Source organism: Canis lupus, chromosome 10 (assembly GCF_048164855.1).
Source record: "Canis lupus baileyi chromosome 10, mCanLup2.hap1, whole genome shotgun sequence".
Taxonomy (NCBI): Eukaryota; Metazoa; Chordata; class Mammalia; order Carnivora; family Canidae; genus Canis; species Canis lupus.
This window is the reverse complement of record NC_132847.1, coordinates 13,153,430-13,174,332: the sequence shown is the minus strand read 5'-3', so window position 1 is coordinate 13,174,332 and position 20,903 is coordinate 13,153,430. Positions and strand designations below refer to the sequence as shown.

The 20,903-nt window shown below is 35.2% G+C and overlaps 1 protein-coding gene across 5 annotated transcripts in view; it reads right to left on the bottom strand.

The window, feature by feature from the left end:
- Nucleotides 1-983: 983 nt before the first annotated feature.
- The window catches only part of SRFBP1 (serum response factor binding protein 1), a 64,344-nt gene continuing 44,424 nt past the window's right edge, over nucleotides 984-20,903 (bottom strand). For all 5 annotated transcript variants that reach the window (XM_072840726.1, XM_072840724.1, XM_072840723.1 and 2 more), the window contains 4 exons: nucleotides 8,146-8,227; nucleotides 6,452-7,163; nucleotides 5,220-5,257; nucleotides 984-1,542 (listed from right to left, as the gene is read on the bottom strand). In XM_072840726.1, the coding sequence (XP_072696827.1) occupies nucleotides 1,358-1,542; nucleotides 5,220-5,257; nucleotides 6,452-7,163; nucleotides 8,146-8,227 (1,017 nt within the window). In that variant the 3' untranslated portion in view covers nucleotides 984-1,357. The remainder of the gene's footprint in view (nucleotides 1,543-5,219; nucleotides 5,258-6,451; nucleotides 7,164-8,145; nucleotides 8,228-20,903) is intronic.

Here is a 20,903-nt window from a genome sequence, read left to right as displayed (position 1 = left end):
TTCTAGCAAATATTTGAACCTGAGGATGTTTGGGGAACCCCCCTCCCATTAACCCCCCCACAACCTGCAATTGTTGTCAGAGGTAAGTATGGTCTTGTGTGGGCTCTTTCCTCTAACTCTGTAGCTGGACCCTAACTCCTTGTGGTAGGCTAAGAAGTCTTGGCCAGACTTAGTAGTCTGGAGGACAGCTCTCAGCTTTTCAGTATGGCTAAATCTGGGTAGCCTTGGAGACCTATTTCTTTCATTTTTCCTGCAAAATTTTCATAATTAAAATTTCAACTGAAATTAATTTCAATTTTGCATAATTGACATGTCAATATAAAAATTTAAACAAGTAGAAAAAAACAAATTTTGCATTCAGCACAGAGAAAATAATTTTTTTCTGTACAATCTCTTGAATTCCATTGCTTTAGTTATCTAAATTCTTAAGCTCTTAATAGAGCTTAAAAAAATTATAGAAATGACTCTCCAGAGCTTATCAATTCCTGCTAAGCAGGGGGCTTTCCCTGCTATTAACAGTAACAAGGAATTTAGTTATCTTTATTTAGTTAACCAAGAACCTTTAATTTCTTCCAGAGAAGCAGAAGTGAAACATTTGAAAGGATTTCTAAAATCCCATTTTCCTTTGAAATAACAGTACTCCATAAAGGGTAGTTTCTTCCTCAGTGAGTCACTTCATCATTGCACTTAGTTATCTGGAAATGCTTCTTTAATCATACCTCCTTTAGAGTTTGTCCTTATGAATTCTAATCCATGATTCCACAAAATATGTTTACATTAAAGTTCATGGTCAAGCAACTACATATTATATACATTCTTGATTTAAACAAATATTTCTATGCAGTGAGATATAAAACAAATTTTTGGTTGTGTTACTACATTTAAACACATATGCTACCTAAAAAAACTGAGATTCAGAAATAAAAAACTGCCCTAGAAACTATTTTAAAACAGTCAAAAAGTAGATCACAAATAATTACAAGTATAATAAAAATATTTGTATAATTTATTATCTTTATACCCATAATAAAAGTTACTATCTTAGTTTTGTTAAGGACAACTTTTAGCAAAGATGATCTCTTTTAAATAACTACAATTTCCTCATATTTTCCATTATTATTTTAAATATATCTTCTCAAAATTTATTTTCAAGGCAAGACACAGAGCTAAACCTGCAAAATACTTTTCATGAATAAGCACAAATGAAAAAGTCTGAGAAAGCTATAATCTTGAAATTCTTTCAGAAGGAATAATGTGAGTATATTATTAAAAATCAATTTAAGTATGTACATGATGTGTGGTAGGCTTATGTAAACAGAACTTTAATAATGGGCTGGTTCACAAACAGAGGTACTAATCAATCATCAAATATAATTTTTTTCCCCTGAAACACAGCAATTTTAGATTGCTGTTCTTTTCTCCTCCTGCTTGCTTCCCATGAAGGATGAAGAGGCAGCTGTGATTGCTGTTTTGAACTTTCAAATCCTCTTTGTGCGCTCCTATTAAACAGATTCTTGAGTTGAGGTTCATTTTGCTGAAAACCTAGGAGGAGAAGGCAAAAATAGTGAGGAATAACCAGATACCTAAACAGCATACAACAGAGTGTTCATTTTCTCACATCAGTATTTAAGGAAGGAATTTAGTTTTACTTCAATGGAATACATCACAGTTTAAAATCTAAGTCCAATAGTAAACAGTATGAAATTGAAATATACATATGAACAGGCAATTCTGGGACACGTGCTTTCTAATGTTTTAAACGGATGTTTACTGTATGTCTCCTAATATATGTTGTGCTGTCTCAGTTACATTGGCAGTAAGGAAGGAAAGAAAGTAGACAACATGGAAGGCCAAAACCCATCCCCCAACAAAACAACCCTCCCCCCCAAACCCCAAACCAAAAAGGGCATCTTATATTTTCAAAGGAATATCATTTGTTTGTGATTACTGTATATGGAGCAGATGTAGCCAGAAAATTCACATGGACTTACTAAGATACTGGATTTAACAATGTTGATGGGAGGGATATTTTTAAAGGGCTATTAATTGATTCTATTCCCTTCTACTACTGAACATAAAATTATTATAAAATAAATAAAATTAATTATAAAATAAATTACTGAATTTGCTCAAATATAAGACAAGGTTCTTCTCAAAGCATATAATTATACACCAGATTAAGAGGGTGGCAAGTTGTTTCACAGCCTCTTATAAGATAAACTACATTAGTTTGAACAACAAATCGTGTGTGGGGGAGACATAGCAGTCAGAAAACACAAATCAGTGCATGTTTATAGAATCAGGGGGGAAAAAAGGGAGACAAAAATATAATACAGATTTTTTTTTTAAAGTACTCCTAGGAAGGTGTAATTTCTCCTCTACGAGTTAGGTATCATTTACTGTCAAAAGCCTCCTAAAGATTTTCTTAAGAAGCAAATGTCATAATGTTACACAAACATGCACACAGTTTGGGTTCACATTTCTAAAATATTATTGTACAAAGAATTCAAAACATCCCAAATCTTGTACAAATCACATGTGGTCTAAAAATCTGATATAATACTAAGAGTGGCTCTAGTAATGAAGAACAGAGAATTTAAATGTTAAATGAAACTTTAATAAAAAATGAGATTCAAATAAGACAGTATTCTAAACGAATATATATTTTATATAACTATGTAAAAAAGTTTATATGTGTAAACAAACTGATAAACTGAATAGCATAAATATATAAACTATGCAAAAAACAGGAACCCTTTCAGCTTGGGTCTCCTCCCAGGGAAACTATGGCAATGTCTGGACTTTACAGTTATCCTGCTGATGAATCTAAGGTCACTGAGGCACACTGCCATTTGTTTGCCAAACCTCATTTTCTTTTCCTGTTAGGGGCACATGCATGATACACTCCCCTTCCTGATTATAGTTAAATGAGGCCATGTAACTGAGTCACAGCCAACAGCATATGAACATAAAGCCTAACCATAGAAACCTCATGCTTGATCCTTTAATTTTCTCTCTGTTCCCAGTGAACACAGAGAGGTCCTGGAGGCACAAGAAGGAAAAGGGCTGCCAGCAGCACACAGGTGGTGATGAATGAGAAATGAATCACCACAATTTGGTAGTTACTTGTGATAGCCAGCAGTCTACTACAAATTGTAACCAAAACGGTACTCAGATGGAGGATACACCCATTAAAAGAGCATGCATGTTTGGCAGTGGCTTCACAATTCAGTGGTAGCTGATAAGGAAATGGGATACCCAAGGTTAAAAAGTGCATATGCTTCCTAAGCTAATGAAGTGGGTAAAACTGTGGCCACTGAGAACTTGGGAAGCAGGCTACAGGCCTAAGGAGTTTGTAGCACCAGGGTAAGTGGGTGGAACAAATAAAAAAAATTAGCACACTGCTGGCTCTTTGGCCACAGACTACAGAAGAGGGAAAGAACTGGCCAGCTCACAGCAGAAACTAAAGGGAACAGAGTGTCCAGATATTTGGGAACTTAGGGTTTAGAAAAGCCTTTGGACTTCAAACGGTAAGACATGAGACAAAGAATTTAGGCAGTAAAAGTCTGTGGAGATTCAGACAAGTAGAGCCTTCTCAACCAAATATGAGAAATCTCAATAGACACTGAATGATGGTGCGGGTGGGAAAAAATTGCCTCAAACTTATAAATAAGGCAAGTTTGACAACTTAGCTCTAGGGGAACACTGTTGCTGTGGTGTTGGTGTGGTGCTGTGGTGTTCTGCGGAACACTGGGAACACTGTTGCTGTGGTGTTGGTGTGGTACTTAGCTCATGGATGGACTAACTAGAAACTAGGACGTCAGAAAGCCTCTATGTTTCTTGAGGGATCTGTGTTGTGAAAGAAATCCTATGTCTGGGCTGAAAAACTCTTGAATGTTAGACTTTGAAATGTCTTCAGGATCATGTATTTCTACCAGTCACTTGGGGCAACTCACAAGGAAATTATACTAGATGTCCACTTCAGATGTGGCCATGGAACACACACCTTTCCAGAACACAGAAACCATCAAGTACAATGGATAAGGAAGTTCCTCGAGATCCTTCACAATTTTTGTTTAGGTACCAGACATGTTATGTGCCTCCCAATTTTCCCTTAACTCACTGGGATTTTGTATTGTGGTTACCTTATCCCTGATCTGCCACTAAATATTTGGTATGAACTGGGGACAGGCAGTCTGTCTTTTAGTGACCAGGTCACCAAATTTGGAGCAGTCATTTCCATGAAGCCAGATGGAAAGTAATGCATCACTGGTGGACGATGCTGGGCTTTGAGCTTGGATGTAGGGCCTGGGTGGGAATCTGAGCTGGCTTCCTTGGGAAGGGGGATAAAGTGTGCTCTATATGCGGGAGAGACAGTGAAATGAGCATCTTGTGAGAGTAAGGATAGTCAGCAGCAGACAGTTATGTGTTAAGAAATTCCACTTCCTTTTTCCTCCTAATCACACAATTAGATCGCATTTCTTAGCTCCCTTGTGGTTAGATGGTGTCATATAATTGAATTCTGGCTAATGAAATGTGAGCAGAACTGATTCTTGCCACTTTCAGACCTGGCGCATGAAAATGTCCTGCAAAATTTCTCCATGTACTCTTCCCTTCTGGAGGAATACCTGGAAAACTGCAGGCGGAAGGAGTGAAAAGATGAAAGGAGTCTGACTCTTGAATTACTATATATAACACAGCCCCTCTGCCAATTCAAAGTGGACTGTGATGTCAGTGAAAATAGATTTTTATTATTTTAAGCCAGTGAGAGTTTAGAATTATGTACAGGAGTCAGCCTAAACAAATACATGTAACTTGACTTGCTATAAATTAATGTGAAAATACTCTGATTTTACTCTGAACCTAGTAACATACTTACTGAACGTTTAATGGCATGATGCTAAGATATAACTTACATGACAATTTTTTTTTCTTACATGACAATTTAAAGAATGTATTAACTTATTTAGTTCAAGATAAATCAAATAGACCCAATATTTCCTGACAAGTTTCATTTATATATCTTTCAAACTGGTAGCAGATAGGTAAAAACAATTAAAATTGAAAAAATTATACTGGTAATTAAAAGACATTCTTGTTCCCCTTCCTGTAGGTACGTAATTTATTCAGGCTATTAAGCAACTGGAACTTTTCATCCTTCTACTCTGGCAAAGCTTTAGTCAATTTCATATCATGGTCAGGCAGCCATTCATACATACCTGGGGTTTTGCTTTTTGGAGCCTGTTCTCTGGAATTTCTAAAAGAAGAAAAAGACCATTAGAACTCAAAAAAGATAAATGACCTAAAAAAACTAGGCATAAAAAACTCACTTGAAAGACTACTGTACTACTCCCTCATTGTACCAGCAATCAATAAAAAAATGAGAAAGCCCCAGGTTTTAGCTATATCAAAGTTTGTTAGACCCCAATATTACTACATAAACATGGGAGTTTCCCTCTCACCATCCTTTACACGGACTTCTGGACATAAAATATCCCATCTTGGTCACCTGTGTCTACTCTTGAGGACTATGCAAATAAAGAATTTCAAAAGTCTTCTTATAGAGGGAATGAGTCACATATTACAAAAATTATTTTTGTGGGAGATGAACAGCATAGCAGTGTGCTATTCTCAAGTGAGGAAAAAAACGGAGTCTTTGGAGGCAGGTTTGGGAGATATAAATAATATTTTAATTGGTTCCAAGGTTTCAAATACAGTTTGTGTCTTTTCCATACTCTTACTTCTTTGGAAAATGGTAACATCATGTGTTTTTCATGTTTCTATTCTATTAAAAATTATTCCTGACTTATGCATAAATAGAGTCTTCTGAGGAAGGGAGCTGTTACTGAAAAAATTAGCTAACCATGATATTTATCCTAAAACGTGAAGATATGCCCTGACAGAATTACAAATGAAATGCAACTTATTGATAACAGAAGAGCTATGCAAAATGGTGGTTGACAGCAGGGAGAGAGGCCAACATTACCACATATAAAGCAGTCTGGGGGTTAGAGCAAACACCTGTATCTACTGAAATAGTAATGTAAGAGAAAATGACTGATATTTACAATAATGGCCCTGGGTTATCAAGAATAAAACAAAACAACCATTCTTTTCAGAAAGTTCTAAGATATGAGACATTTTCAAAAGGTTTCCATCGAAAGGAAACTCAAAGTTTAAAAACTCTGATACTTGAAAGGATAAACTGAAACTAGCTAGACACATTATTTGGCTGCAGGACAGATATGGCACTACTGTATATGCATTTGCATATATTATCTGAGGATAAAGTTTGAAAGGGCCAAGTCTAAACACAGGATGTACTGTGTAAACTACATGTATGTAGGGGGAGAGATTCTCTTCTGTCATTGCTAGGATGTGCAGATATTTCATATCTTTAAAAAATAATTAAGAAAGAATAATTGTTTTAGGATAGAAAAAATACTCTTACCTTCTAGAGCCTTTAGATCCAGATAAAGAATGGAAAAATACAGACTCAAACTTCCTTAATTCCACGCTTGGCTTGGTTATGTCATTTCTTATACTCTGATGAGTTTCATGTTTATCTTCCTCCGGTAACAACACTTTTTTGGGGGGGGTTTGTTCCTTAACTGAAAAATGGCAATTACTTTCCTTCTTTCGTGTCCGCCTGACTTTCCCAATGAAGAAGTCATCACCACTGTCACTATCCTCAGACATGGAAGATTGTTTGTAAAACCTTTCTTCTGTGCTATCATCAAAATACTCTTTTTCTTCTTCTTGTAATTCTTCTCCATCACTGTTTCCACCAAGTAAGCTATTGGACTCCTTTCCTTTTTTTGTTTTACTTAAGGTTTTCATTTTTGGGTCAGCAGGTGTCTTCCGGGGATCAGAAGGAACTATACCAGCCCTTTCAGAAGGCTTTGATGGAGTATTTGGAATGTCTATAGCATTGGGTCCCTGTTCCATCTTGGTTCTTTTTTCTTTTGAATTTACTGGTTTCTTTGCCAATATTTTGGCTTCTTTTTCTTTCTGTTCACTGATAATAGTTCCTTCATGCTGTAACTTACTGGCATCATCATTTGAACACAAAGTGTCCTTGGAATGATTTTCTTCTGAAGCATTCTCTGATGATTTAACTTCAACAACATTTTGTCTTGCATCTTTAAAGGCTTTGACAGCAGCTACAACAGAAATAGCACATGATTTATTTCATCATTAAAACAAATAATATAAAACATCACCGTTTCAGTACAGTATTTCTTTTTTTAGTATATTTTTCAAAGATTTTATTCATTTATTCATGAGAGACACACACACACAGAGAGAGAGAGAGAGGCAGAGACACAGGCAGAGGGAGAAGCAGGCTCCATGTAGGGAGCCTGACGTCCCCAGGATCACACTGGGCTGAAGGCGGTGCTAAACCGCTGAGCCACCGGGGCTGCCCCAGTACAGTATTTCTTACATTATTTGGAAACACTTAAGAGGACAACTGCAATTATGTTAAACATATTTAATGGGTCTGAAATCACAAAAAAACGTTAATGACCTTAAAACTTAAAACCAAACTTGAAATGCTCAGAGGTATTCAGTTTAAAACTCTTAAAATTAATCATCTTTTCAGGCCTTGGAACTACAAAAAATAGTAAAAAAACTTCACTAAGTACAAATAAATAAAATAAAATGCCAACTTTAATTTCTTTAGCAATAATGTGTTGATATGGTGGTGGTGCATTATAAATTGTGTTTTCAGACATAAAAATAAACATCTTCTAATCTGTGACAACACTGAATTCTTTCAACACAATTTATAATACACACATAAAACGAAAATTATGTGACTAAGTGGCAACATCAAAAGTAATACTATGAATTACATCAATATTTAGCAAATCAATTGTATTTAATGTTACCATGAATATGTTATATATTAATATAAATGTATTCATATGTTAAAATTTAGGAAAAAAATACAGATTTAATTAGACATCAGATAACTTCCATATTTTCAGGCACCTTCCTACATTTAAAAATATTTGAAGGAGATGTTTATAAAAGGCCCTCAAAACAACACAAAAAACCCATAGAAATAAATGAAGTAATTTATTCAAAATCATATATACGAGTGCATTTAAGTACATGGCTTAAAAGTCATCTGATTCATACCTTTTAGCACATCTATTTTTTTCTTCAGAAGAGGATGCATAGCTAGTCTGGCAACTGCTCTTTCAGTTGCAGTAGAATCAGGCTGCAAATTTGAACAACAAACATGGGAATAAAAACAAGATAGTACTCTTAAGAAGTGCATAAAAGAAAATGTATCATAATTTTTTAAAATGAGAGGAAACAGGAATTTGTTAGTATTCTCATTAGAGAAGTCACTTGTATAATCTGATAAAAAATATAAAACTCATGATGACAAAATACAACTGCCCCCGCAACAAATAATATGTAGTCAACTAACAAATATTCTTTGAGAACTTAATATATTTCCAGAACTCTGGTAGGCATTCTGTGTGATATTAAAAAAATGCAATATAGCTTCTACTTTCAAAGAGGGTAAGAGACCTAATTAAAAAGACTAAATTAATATGAAAGAATCAAATAACATATTAGTGATAAGCTCGGTGATATAATTTATAACTATTGTTTATATTTGATATTCCAGTTAATAGAGATGTAAAAATTACATGATGCTAAATATTTGTAGTTTGAATGTCTAGCCTCTCTACTATATTCTCATAACCTTCTACCATTGCTTGGCTAAGAGCCAACACTTCATAAACATCTGACAATGACTGAATTGGAACTGATTATATATTTAACATAATAAAGTTAGAAAATTCATGATTGGGGATAATTCTTTAAATATCATCTGTGGGATGACAACTTCCAAATTTCTAACTGCTATTCTAACTTGAGCTTGAGACTCATCTATGAACCTCCTACCTGACATATGAAGAGAAAATTCTTTTTTCTTTTTTTTTAAAAGTAGGCTCCACACCCATGAGGCTTGAACTCATGACCCAGAGATCAAGACCTGAACTGAGATCAAGAGTTGGATGCTTAACCTACTGAATCACCCACCAGGACCCCCAAGAATTGATAGCCTTCTCAAACCTACTTCTTCAATCTTTCCTTATTATATGTAATTACACTTTTGCTGGTTGGTTAGAGCTAAAACTTAAAGAATTCTTCTATCACATTTCTCCTTCCTTCATAGCTCAGTTAATCCTTTAGCACATCCTGTGGTTTCTAAATGCAAAATATATTCAGGACCCATCACTTCTCATCATTTCTACTCTTCATACTTCTGAACAATTCACTAACACTTAACTGCTGTACCAATGTGATATGCTCAAACCTGATCACTTGCTCTCTGACTCCTGATTTTCCACAGAGTGTCACAGTGAGCTTTTAAAAAAGGTAGCCAGATCACAATATGCCCCTATTTGTTCTTCTTTAAACTTTAGTGCCTTCTGATTCAGCTTAGGCTATTCCATTGCAAGCTCTTCTTTACCTGGAATACTATACTCCTAAATATATACATGGCTGATTATCTCTTATTATTCACCTATCTGCTCTAACGTTATCTCAGCAACACTTCCCATAACTATCTACTTCATATTACTTAGCATTGCATGCCAGGGTCGATATTTTCACATCTCTGAGGCAGCAGCTCTGTTTTTCTCATTGCTATAGACCTAGTGCTTAGAACAGTAACTGCTAACAGTTTGCATTCAATAAACATCCCACAGGATAAATGAATACATTTCACTAGTGTGTCAAATTAGAGCTGTCAGCCTCAAAGTCTTTAATTTTCTCTTCATTGTTAATAGCCCACTATAAAGCTTTTTTCCCTCTTAGTAATACAAATATGAGTACATTAGTAAACACAAGATGATGGCTGTCTGAAGTCTACTGTGTTTGGAGGACTCATCTAAGCAATATTACTCAGAAAATAATTTCTTTAAATTGTATCTGTCATCTACTTATCTTGTATATCGGGTTGAATATCCCCCTAAAATTTATGTCCAAGTACAAACTCAGAATGTGACCTTATTTGGAAACAGAGTCTTTGCAGATATAATTAAAAGGTGATTATGCTGGATTAGGGTGGCCTTCAATCTACTATGACTGATGTCCTCATAAGGGGGACATTTGGATAGAGGCACAGAAAGACAAGGAAGAAGGCAGAGGCAGAGACTGCAGTTATCCTGTCACAGTACAAGGAAGGCCAGAGGCACAAGTTGGAAGAAGCAAGGAAGGGTTCTTCCCTAGAAACTTTTGAGGATCTTAGCCCTACTGCCACCTTAATTTCAGATTTCTAGCCTCCTGAAACATGACAGAATAAATTTCTGTTGTTTTAAACACCTAGTCTGTGGTACTTTGCTAGAGCAGCCTTAGGGTAAAAAACTTTGATTCTCACAGACTCTTAGATATCGCCTCTGTTCAACCTTGTCTAAGAAATGGTAGTCCATTTGGAAACTATTCACTAAGTACAGTGTTAAAATAATCCTTTGCTTCACCACCTTGCTGGATTTCCTGAAGTCCAATATAGGACTTCTTACCCATTTTATCTGCCAGTGGAGATGTATGAGAGTATCTGGAAAGAAAACCTATTGCTGGTATCCTGATTCACTTGGCAACAAGATGGGTTGCTAAACATATAGAATATGCTTGATTTAGTTTTATAGGTTGTATATTAAAAGCTGTAAGACAGAACCCCTTGATGAGGGGCATGATTTTGAGAGTCGTATCAGAATCCTGGAGTCTACAGGCTTCCAGAGGAAAAAAAAAACACATTACACCCCCCTGCCCCCCCCATACAAATCAGGAATCAAAATTGGAGGTCAAAGACCATAGAATAAAAATTTTGTAGGAAAATGATACCGAAATTAGATAAGAATAAAACTACTTCCCAGCACGCAAGGTTTAAAAGAGGTTACATCTCTTCAACTTTTCTCCCTAGAAGGTACTAAGCTCCACTAAAATGAAGAAGGATACAAAGAATGAGGTATGTATGGGATGTAACAGATGGGAGATGCAGGCCAAAGGCATTTTCAGGATGGTGGCAGGAGATACCTGGTGCATTAAACTTACTTTATTTATTTGATTTTATTTATTTGAGAGAGAGCATGGGCAGGGGGAGGGGCAGAGGTGAGGGAGACACTTCCCATTGAGGGCAGAGCCAGATTAGGGGCTTGATCCCAGGACCCCAAAATTATGGCCTGAGTCAAAGTCAAATGCTTACCCTATTGAGCCTCCCAGGTGCTCCTAGTGTATTAAACATCTTGAGAGATTTTGGTATTATACTAGAGTTTGGTACTATACTAGAAAGAAGATAGGAAACTAACATGAAAAAATAAACTGTAGGAAATAGAAATATTATGCAGAAAAAGGAAAAATGATAATTACTCACTACATGACTCACAGTCAAAATAAAAGAATCAATAAATGTACATCTACTCTAAATTTGACCCAAGTGCCTTAGAAGGATGGAAGTTAAGGAGGGTACATATATGACACAGGGGCTGAAGGAGGAAAGAGATCTAAATTCTTATAAACCACCATTAAAGTCAATAGCCAATACTTAAAACATACTAACACACATACTGATGTATAGGGTAAATTCCCTAAAAACCAACTAAAGTTGAATGTCTGGAAGGACTACTGGAAAACTGTCCTTTTCATAAAATAGTTTTGGAGAAGTACTTGATTCTCAAAACTGGTAGCTGGCAAACTGGGTTATGGGCCAGTTCTAAACTGCTGCCTCTCAAAAAAAAAAAAAAAAAAAAGTTTTAAGAAAACAGAGCAAAATTCATTCATTTACATACTATCCATAGCTCTGCTATATCATGTGGCAGAATTGAGTAGTTGTAACAGAGAATGTAAAGCCTGCAAAGCCTAAAATACTTTTTACAGAAAAAGTGACAACTGCTCTAATAATATGCAAGTAGAATCCCTGGGGGGGGGGGGGGGTAAACTAAAAAGTTAGGAATAAAAATTTTTTTTTAGCAGGTTCATGATATTCAAAAGTCCAATTTAAAACAAAAACAGGGACACCAGGGTGGCTTGGTCAGTTGAATGTCTGACTCTTGATTTTGGATCAGGTCATGATCTTGGCATGAGACCAAGCACTGTGTCAGGCTCTGTGTTCCATGCAGAGTCTGCTTGAGATTTTCACTCTTGCTGTCTCTGACCCTAGCCTGCGCCTCATTCTAAATGAAAGAAAGAATGAATGAATGAAATCTTTTAAAAAATATATAAAAATAAAACAAAAACACTATTGTGACAGACTTTTATTGCCAAATCAAAGCAACAAATTACAACTTTAAATGCATTGTTTCCCTGAATGGTGATGTAATTTAAGATTCTGGCTTAGTGGGGACAATCTGGTATTTAGTGAAAAAGCAGCATGTTTTAATAGGCAGGACTTATCTCAGTACAACTGAATGTAAAAAAAATGAGAACGAAACCAATCAGTTCTGAGAAATACACACAGGCCAGAAGCCTGTTCTCTCTCTCTACAAGAAAACAGAAGACCCTCCAGCAGGAGCTGTTACTCCGTAACTGCTTCTTTCACTGTATTTCCACCTTGTAGCTGCTAATAACTCACTTCAAAGGTAGTCCTCAATATATGAACATCTTTATTTGTAAAACAGATAAACTAGGAAATAACTGTTCTAATTACACGAGTTAATTTCAACTGTTTTAGTTAAGAAGTTATAGGAATCCTATATAAATTTTGACTAAATGTGTTCATACAGAATTGTTCAAAAACATACCTGCTACTATTCCAAACTCCTGCTTTGACAACTTGCTAAAAGCTCTGATGAACTGGGTATTCTTTTATTCCAGAGCTAATTACATCCCACCATCTTAGCTATAACAAGTTTTAGAAGACCACTGATAATACTTGCATGTTTAGTGCTGACTCCAAGTAAAAACTATTTTGTTAAGGATCATCATATCACTGAGCTTACTCAGCAATGCCCTGGAAATATCCCAGAGTAACTGTGATTCAGTGATCTGATTTTAGTAAATTTTATTAAAAAAAAAAAAAAAGCTCTATAATAGGATTTATAATTATAAATTATGTATTACTCTAATAAATGAAGATCTTATTATTCTTATGTGTGTCTTCCCCTATAACTGTACTTTTATATCACAACCTTTGTGGAGGGCATACTTGAAGAGAATATCAGGTTAGCAAGAAGTTAAGACTGATTTTTAAAAAGGCAACTGCGGGATCCCTGGGTGGCGCAGCGGTTTAGCGCCTGCCTTTGACCCAGGGCGCGATCCTGGAGACCCGGGATCGAATCCCACGTCAGGCTCCCGGTGCATGGAGCCTGCTTCTCTCTCTGCCTGTGTCTCTGCCTCTCTCTCTCTGTGTCTATCATGAATAAATAAATAAAATCTTTAAAAAAAAAAAAAAAAATAAAAAAAATAAAAAGGCAACTGCACTGCATGATACCAGGGGTGCCATCACATTGGGAGAGTGTAGGGTAGAGCTTATGCATCCATATGGAATAGCAGTGAGCTTATTTATTTATTTAAAGATTTTATTTATTCAGAGAGACACACACAGAAAGAGAGGCAGAGACACAGGCAAGGAGAAGCAGGCTCCATGCAGGGAACCCAACGTGGGACTTGATCCCAGGTCTCTAAGGTCACACCCTGGGCTGAAGGCGGCGCTAAACCGCTGGGCCACAAGGGCTGCCCTAGCAGTGAGTTTAAAGAACATAAAAGGCTTGAGTCTACAAGGTATACAGATATATATATATAATAGTCACTAATCAGGTATGATTACTTAACAACTTAGTATGTAGAATTATATATACCACAGCCTCACTTCTGTAATTATATGGAATTTGTGTTTTTTTAAACAGTAAATGCCATCAGTAAATAAAAATACTATCCTGTCAAAAGTATTTTATTGATAAAAGTAGTTACTTTTAAATATTATATAAAACATATTCTCATCCTTTATGTTTCTTAAGTTTGGCAACTAATATGTACTGACTATGTGGCTTATTTAGGAAATGTATGAGGTGTGGGCATTTAGTTTCCTGTTATCATTCCACACCAGAGAATACATTTTATGCCCCTGGGAAAGTTTTGAATAGCTATAAACATGAGGTCCAATTTATACTATGAGGCAGTGTCCATGTTAACAGTGGCTAAGATAAACACTACTACACAGGTAGGAATGTAATTCTGTTTAAAAGAATGTAGTAAAGGGGATCCCTGGGTGGCGCAGCGGTTTAGCGCCTGCCTTTGGCCCAGGGCGCGATCCTGGAGACCCGGGATCGAATCCCACATCGGGCTCCCGGTGCATGGAGCCTGCTTCTCCCTCTGCCTATGTCTCTGCCTCCCTCTCTCTCTCTGTGTGACTATCATAAATTAAAAAAAAAAAAAAAAAAAAAAAGAATGTAGTTAAGAACAACAGGTTGAAAATAAGTGACTTCCTGAATTAATATGAACTCTTTTCAAACTCTTTAAAAAAACTGTAGATGGAACAATCCTAAACTCACTTTACAAAGTCATTAAAACTGTGATATCAAAACCAGATAAGAATACTACAAAAAAAGAAAACTATAGTTCTATATCCCTGATAAATATATGTAAAAATTCTAGACAAAATTCTAGCAAATCAAACTCTGTAGCACAATAAAAAGTGGAATCATTGAAATGCAAACATGGTTCAATATATGCAAGTCAATTTACATTATGCATTACACCAGCAGAGTAAAAATCCTATGATTTTCTCTCTAGATGCAGAAAGAGAAAATTCAACAATCTTTCATGATAAAAGCTCTAAAAGAGGATATAAAAAGCCTATTTCAACATAATAAAGGTCATATATAACAAACCTAGAGCTAATAAATTCAACAGTAATAAACTGAAAGCTTTTCCTCTGAAGTCAGAAACAAGGGAGCCCATTCTTGCTATTTCTTTTTCAATATGGGACTAGAAACCCTAGCCAGAGCAATTACGTGAGAAAAAGAAATAAAAAGCATCCAAGTTAGAAAAAAGTAAAATGGTCTCTGTTTATGTGGTATGCAGTTATATAAAGAAAATCCTAAAAACTCCAAAAAACAAAACTAATAAATAACTTCAGGAAAGTTACTGGATAGAACACCAATGTACAAAAATCCAGTTGCATTCCTATGAAATATCTGAAAGATAAATAAAACAATCCTATTTATAATACCATCAAAAATAATCAAATGCTTGGGAATAAGTACAACAAAGAAAGTGAAAGATCTGTATATTGAAGATTCTAAGACTTAAATGACAGAAACTGAAGAGGACACAAAAAATTGGAAAAATATCTCATCATTATGGATTGGAAAAACTATTATTGTTAAAATATCCATAGTACTCAAATATATCTATAAATTCAATGTAATCCCTATCAAAATCCCAGTGGCATTTTTCATAGGAAAATAAAATTCCTAAAATTGGTATGGAACTTCAAAAGATCCCCAAGAGCCATAACAATCTTGAGAAAGAAGAACAAAGATGGAGGCATTATGCTTCCTAATTTCAAACTACAATACAAAGCTGCAAAAATAAAACCAGTATGGTACTGACATTAAAACAGATACATATAGTAATGGAAGAGAATTGAGAATGTACATACAGTAAATTGCTATTTGACAAGAAAGCCAAGAATACCTGACAGGCGAAAAGACAGTCTTTTCAAAAAATGATATGGAAAAACTGGATATTCATATGCTAAAGAATGAAACTAGACCCATATCCTACACGACTCATAAAAATTAACTTGAATTGGACTAAAAAGACTTAAATGTGAAACCTGAGACCGTTAAGACTCCTAGGAACACGTACGGAAAAAACTTCCTTGACTCTGGTCTTGGCAATGAGTTTTTGGATGTGACACCAACACAAGCAACAAAAGCAAAAATAAACAAGTGGGGCTACATCAAACTATAAATTTACCGCAAGACAAAAGAAACAATCAACAAAATGAAAAGGCAATCTACACTATCAGAGAAAATGTTTGCAAACTGTATCTCAGACAAGGGGCTAATATCCACAGTATGGAAGGAACTCATATAATGCAACAGTAAATAAATAAAATAAAATAAAAATCTGACTAAAAAATGGGCAGAGGACTTGAACAAATATTTTTCCAAAGAAAAAGTAGCCGAGAGGTACATGAAAAGAAGCTCAACACTAATAATCACTGGGGGAAATGTAAATCAAAACCACAATGAGATATTACCTCACACTTGTCAGAATGGTCAGTATCAAAAAAAAAAAAACAAAAACAAAAACAAAAAAAAGAACTAACAAGTGCTGGCAAGTCTGTGGAGAAAAGGGAACCCTGGAGCACTGCTGGTGAGAATGCAAACTGGTACAGACACTAGGGAAAACAGATGAGGTTCCTCAACAAATTAGTACTAGAGCTACCATATGATCCAGCAATCCCACTCCAGCTATACACTTGAAGCAAATGAAATCACTATCTCAAAGAGATACTGTATTCACTGAAGTATCAGTCATGACAACCAAGAGGAGGAAACAACCAAGAGTCCACTGACAAATGAAATGAATACAGAAAACATGGTGCGTGTGTGTGTGTGTGTGTGTGTGTAGATAGATGTATACATACAGAAATGAGATATCTATATATACATCTATCTACACAAAATGGAATATTATTTAGTTATGAGAAAGAAGAACATCCTTCTATCTACAACAATATGGATGAACCTGGTAGGCATTACAACGAGTGAAAGAAATCATACAGAGAAAGACAAAGGCTGCATAGTATAACTTATATGTGGAATCTTAAAAAAAGAAACTTACAGAGGCAATAACAGACTGTTGGTTACCACAGACTTGTGGTGGCAATGGAGGAAACAGGGAGATTTTGGTCAAAGGGTATAAACTTCCAATTAAAAGATGAGTAAGTTCTACAGATCTGATATTTAGCTGGTGGTTACAGACAACAACATTATACACTTTAAAGTTTGTTTTTTTTTTTCAATTTAAAGTTTCTAAAGGAGTAAATCTTAAATGCATGCAACACACACAAAACTGTAATTACATAAGGTGACGGACATGATAATTAACCATCTTATGGTAATTTTTCATAATATATATGCGTATCAAACCTTCAAGTTGTATAACTTAAACCTATACAGTATTTGTTATATGTCAATTATATCTCAATAAAGCTAGAATAAAAAAATACAAAATTTTTTACCAAAATATTTGAAGTTAATGTATCAGCATCTTTAGGCAAAAAGAAAAGAAATAGCTTCTCAACTTCTCATTCATTTAACTGGAAATCTACTTATCAATAATGTAGTCTTGTAGGTATGTGATAAACCTACTTTGTACCATAATATTTGAGAATACACATTTTAGTATGTCCTATTGCTTCTAAGTTTTATAAATGGGCAATTTTGTTAAAGTTGGCTACATAATATCATCACCAAATATCTTAGAGAACAAACTACTCTTGTTTACTGAAATATGAAAATGTCAGTTATTTAAGAATACTTAAACATCAAAAGATAATGCAGTGTAGAAATGCCATAAAACTCTTGCTGAGTATGTAAGGGTGCACAAAACATTTAATTTTTTTTTGGCAAAACAAAACAACACTGAGAAGGTAAGGCCTGGCATTTTTACATCTGATGCAATCAGGCCTTTGAAGGGCATCAAAAATGCATTACCAGAATGTGGGATCTGGAAGGGTTTATTAGAGAAATGAAGGAAAAAGAAACAAAACAAAATAAAAAAAAGCAAGAGCCAGACAGTAAGTGAACTGCATGAATGGCAAAGCAACACTGATTAGACTGCAGAAACTCCTAGAAATTTAAGCCTCTTCCCTTTGCTAACCAGCAATCTTTGCAAAGAGATTACATTGTATGGATCTCCTTAAGGTATAGTTAGTACTTCAAACTTCCTTACCTTTGGTTGTTAGTTGTTTTTAATTAATTTATATATGTTCTTGATGATCTGTTAATTTGCAAATCTGAGTAGCTTATGATTTGGGGAGTAGAAAAAATATTCTAATGGGGAAAAACTGCAAATGGAAAAATTGTTAATGGCATATGCATAGGTTCACGTTTTATAAATACTAAGGATTTCAGCTTTCATTCTTCAAAGACCAATAAAAAAAGGGACACATGGTATTTCTTAAAATGTTTGATTTAAATAAAGTCTTAGTTAAAATTATCACATTTTAAAAATGACAGCAATCATTTAAATTTTATTTCTCCTAAGTAAAAAATGTCAAATTTAACAGTTTAAACTCCTGTTTAATCTTATTGTTAACAAAGCAATTTGAAATCATTCAATGCATTCTTGAATTCTAATTTTAACAAGAGGTACAGGGAATATAGATCACTTATTTTATCCAATAATTAGACTAACAGTCTTGATTTGATTTCAAGATTACTTAGCCAGTTAGGAACTCACAGTCAGGTTTTTTAATTCAGTCTAGTATTCTCAACCAGTTTTATTCTAAACCACTTGAGATAACTTTCACTCATTTTCTGACATTTTCAAGCCCCCATCAAATCTTTTTGGATAGAAATTAAATATAAGCATTAAAAAGGAGGCTTGTAAAGTAAGTAGGCAAAGGTTCAAAGCTTTGGCTAAAGTCCCTGAACTGAGGGGAAGAACTTGCTGGAGTAAGCAGGGCAGGACCTGTTAGGAGACCTTTCAAATCCTTTATCTCTTATTTCACTACCGTCCATCTTCCTTCCTCACTTGCTTTATCCCTCTTCATATGTTTACTTATATTTATACTTGTATAAGCATGCCTCAATATGTGAAGGCATGATCTTACACATAAGGACACAAACACCATCTTTTGAGGCTCACAATCTTGCTTTAATATTAAAGGTTAAGACAAATGATCAACTAATTCATCCAAGACAGAATGTGATAAACTTCACTGAAGATATGAAAAATGTAATGGAGGTTTACAGAAGAAATTCGAATACAGTCATATACCTTAAATGTACACAAACTTATTTTGAAGCTTAAAAGGCTAAGTATTCTCTATGAACAGTTTTTACACCTGCATGAAGAAAGACTTCATAATATTAGAGGGTATGAAGGAACCACAGCTTTCCTTATTTAATGTTGACACAACATTTGCCATGGAAAATTCTCAGGAAACTGCGGTTTTCACACACCTCCAGTTTCTTCCATTTCAAATAAATTCAATAAAAAAGGGGAAAACACCTCATCTTTTTATGGAAAAATTTTATTTTGGCATATGGGTATTTATTATGAACACAAGCATTTGGTGTTCAATTCTGAAAAGAATTTTGAGAATGTACATGTGAATATAAACAAGAGTCTAAAAATGAAAAAGCTCTCTTACATGCAACGTTCATTCTTGCGAAATGCTGCCTACAACAAACTGAGTGAACTGGCAGAGGTAGAATGCTGATAGCAGTATTCTTAATAATATTAATTAGACTTCATTTCCAGGTTTCACCTGAAGTTATATTCTTTGCATTTATTAAAAACATGTAGGGGGGTAATAAGGAACAGCCCATTCAGCTGGAACAGAAGAACTGTAGCAATCCTAAGGCTTAGAGTCCACACTGAAAACAAGAGGAGACCTTTCTGCATTTGTTTAACTCTAACAATCCCTGGGACACCATGATTCTAAAATGCAGTCTTGCAAATAGGACCCATACCAAACTTTTTCTCCTGAACTTTTATTTTGTAGGCAGAGACCAGGGTTTAGACCTTGGACCTGCCATCTGCTAAGGACTGACAATAGGTATATTTTTACCTTTCCAGGCCCATTTGTCCCTTCGTTAAATGGAGTTATCTTCCCTGAGAAAGCTAACATATATAAAGCACCTAATGAGTCAGCAACTGTTAACAGATGGTAATAGATAATAATTTGCTTCCCCTTATCCTGTACTTAATATACCTGTTTTTTAATTCCTTACGAGATTATATATTCCTCTAGAAAATACTGTGTTTCCTATCCCCTTCCTTTCTTCCACACTGCCTTGCTGATTGCTTTGCATGCAACATATGTTTTGAATTGAGAAGCTCCTGAAATCCTGGCACCAGCTCTCTGGAAATGTCAAAATTTTCATCTTTCAACTCTCTAGCTTTAAACTTTCATCATATACATATCAATTGCCTACTTAACCCTTCTACCCCTTTTCTGCGTTTGAAAAATGAAGACACTACTATTACTACACACACACACACACACACACACACACACACGTGGGTGCACACATGTGCAGCTGAATGCTTTCTACATGAGATCACTGTTGTAAGATCAATTGAGATAAGAGCGATATGGAAGAACTGTGCAAGCTGTAAGATATTACATAAATTAGTTTGCTCTGCTATGATGGTCAGATAGCCTCAAATGTGCAGAGCTTTATGTAATGGACTTCATTCCCGTGAGGTTACCTTCCACTGAGCTCACTACCTAGGACTGAAGAACAATCAATGCTCTCTCCACAACAGTGCTTAACAGTGCTGCCTGCCTCATTTTTAGAGGTTTAATTTATTAACAGATTTTCAAACAGAAGAACTTGAATCCAATGGAAGAATATTGCAAATGGAATAAAACACTAACTAACAAAATAGGTGAAATTAAATAGCTTGGGAGGAACCTGAAATGATGTCTTAAGCAGGGCAGTTTCCCTTGGCTTTAAATCCCTCCAGGGTTCTATCAAGAACTTGGATGGAATATATGTTTCTTCTTCCTCCCTCTACACTTCCCCTTCTTTCCTTGCTTTTTTTTGGAGGAAGGTATAAACAGAGCAGAAATGTAATCAGATTTCACCTGACCCTTGATGGTGAGATCCTAAGCTTTTTATCTGATTTAGTAGTGAATCTCATGACTATAGGAGCACTTGGGTGGCTCAGTCAATTAAGCATCTGAC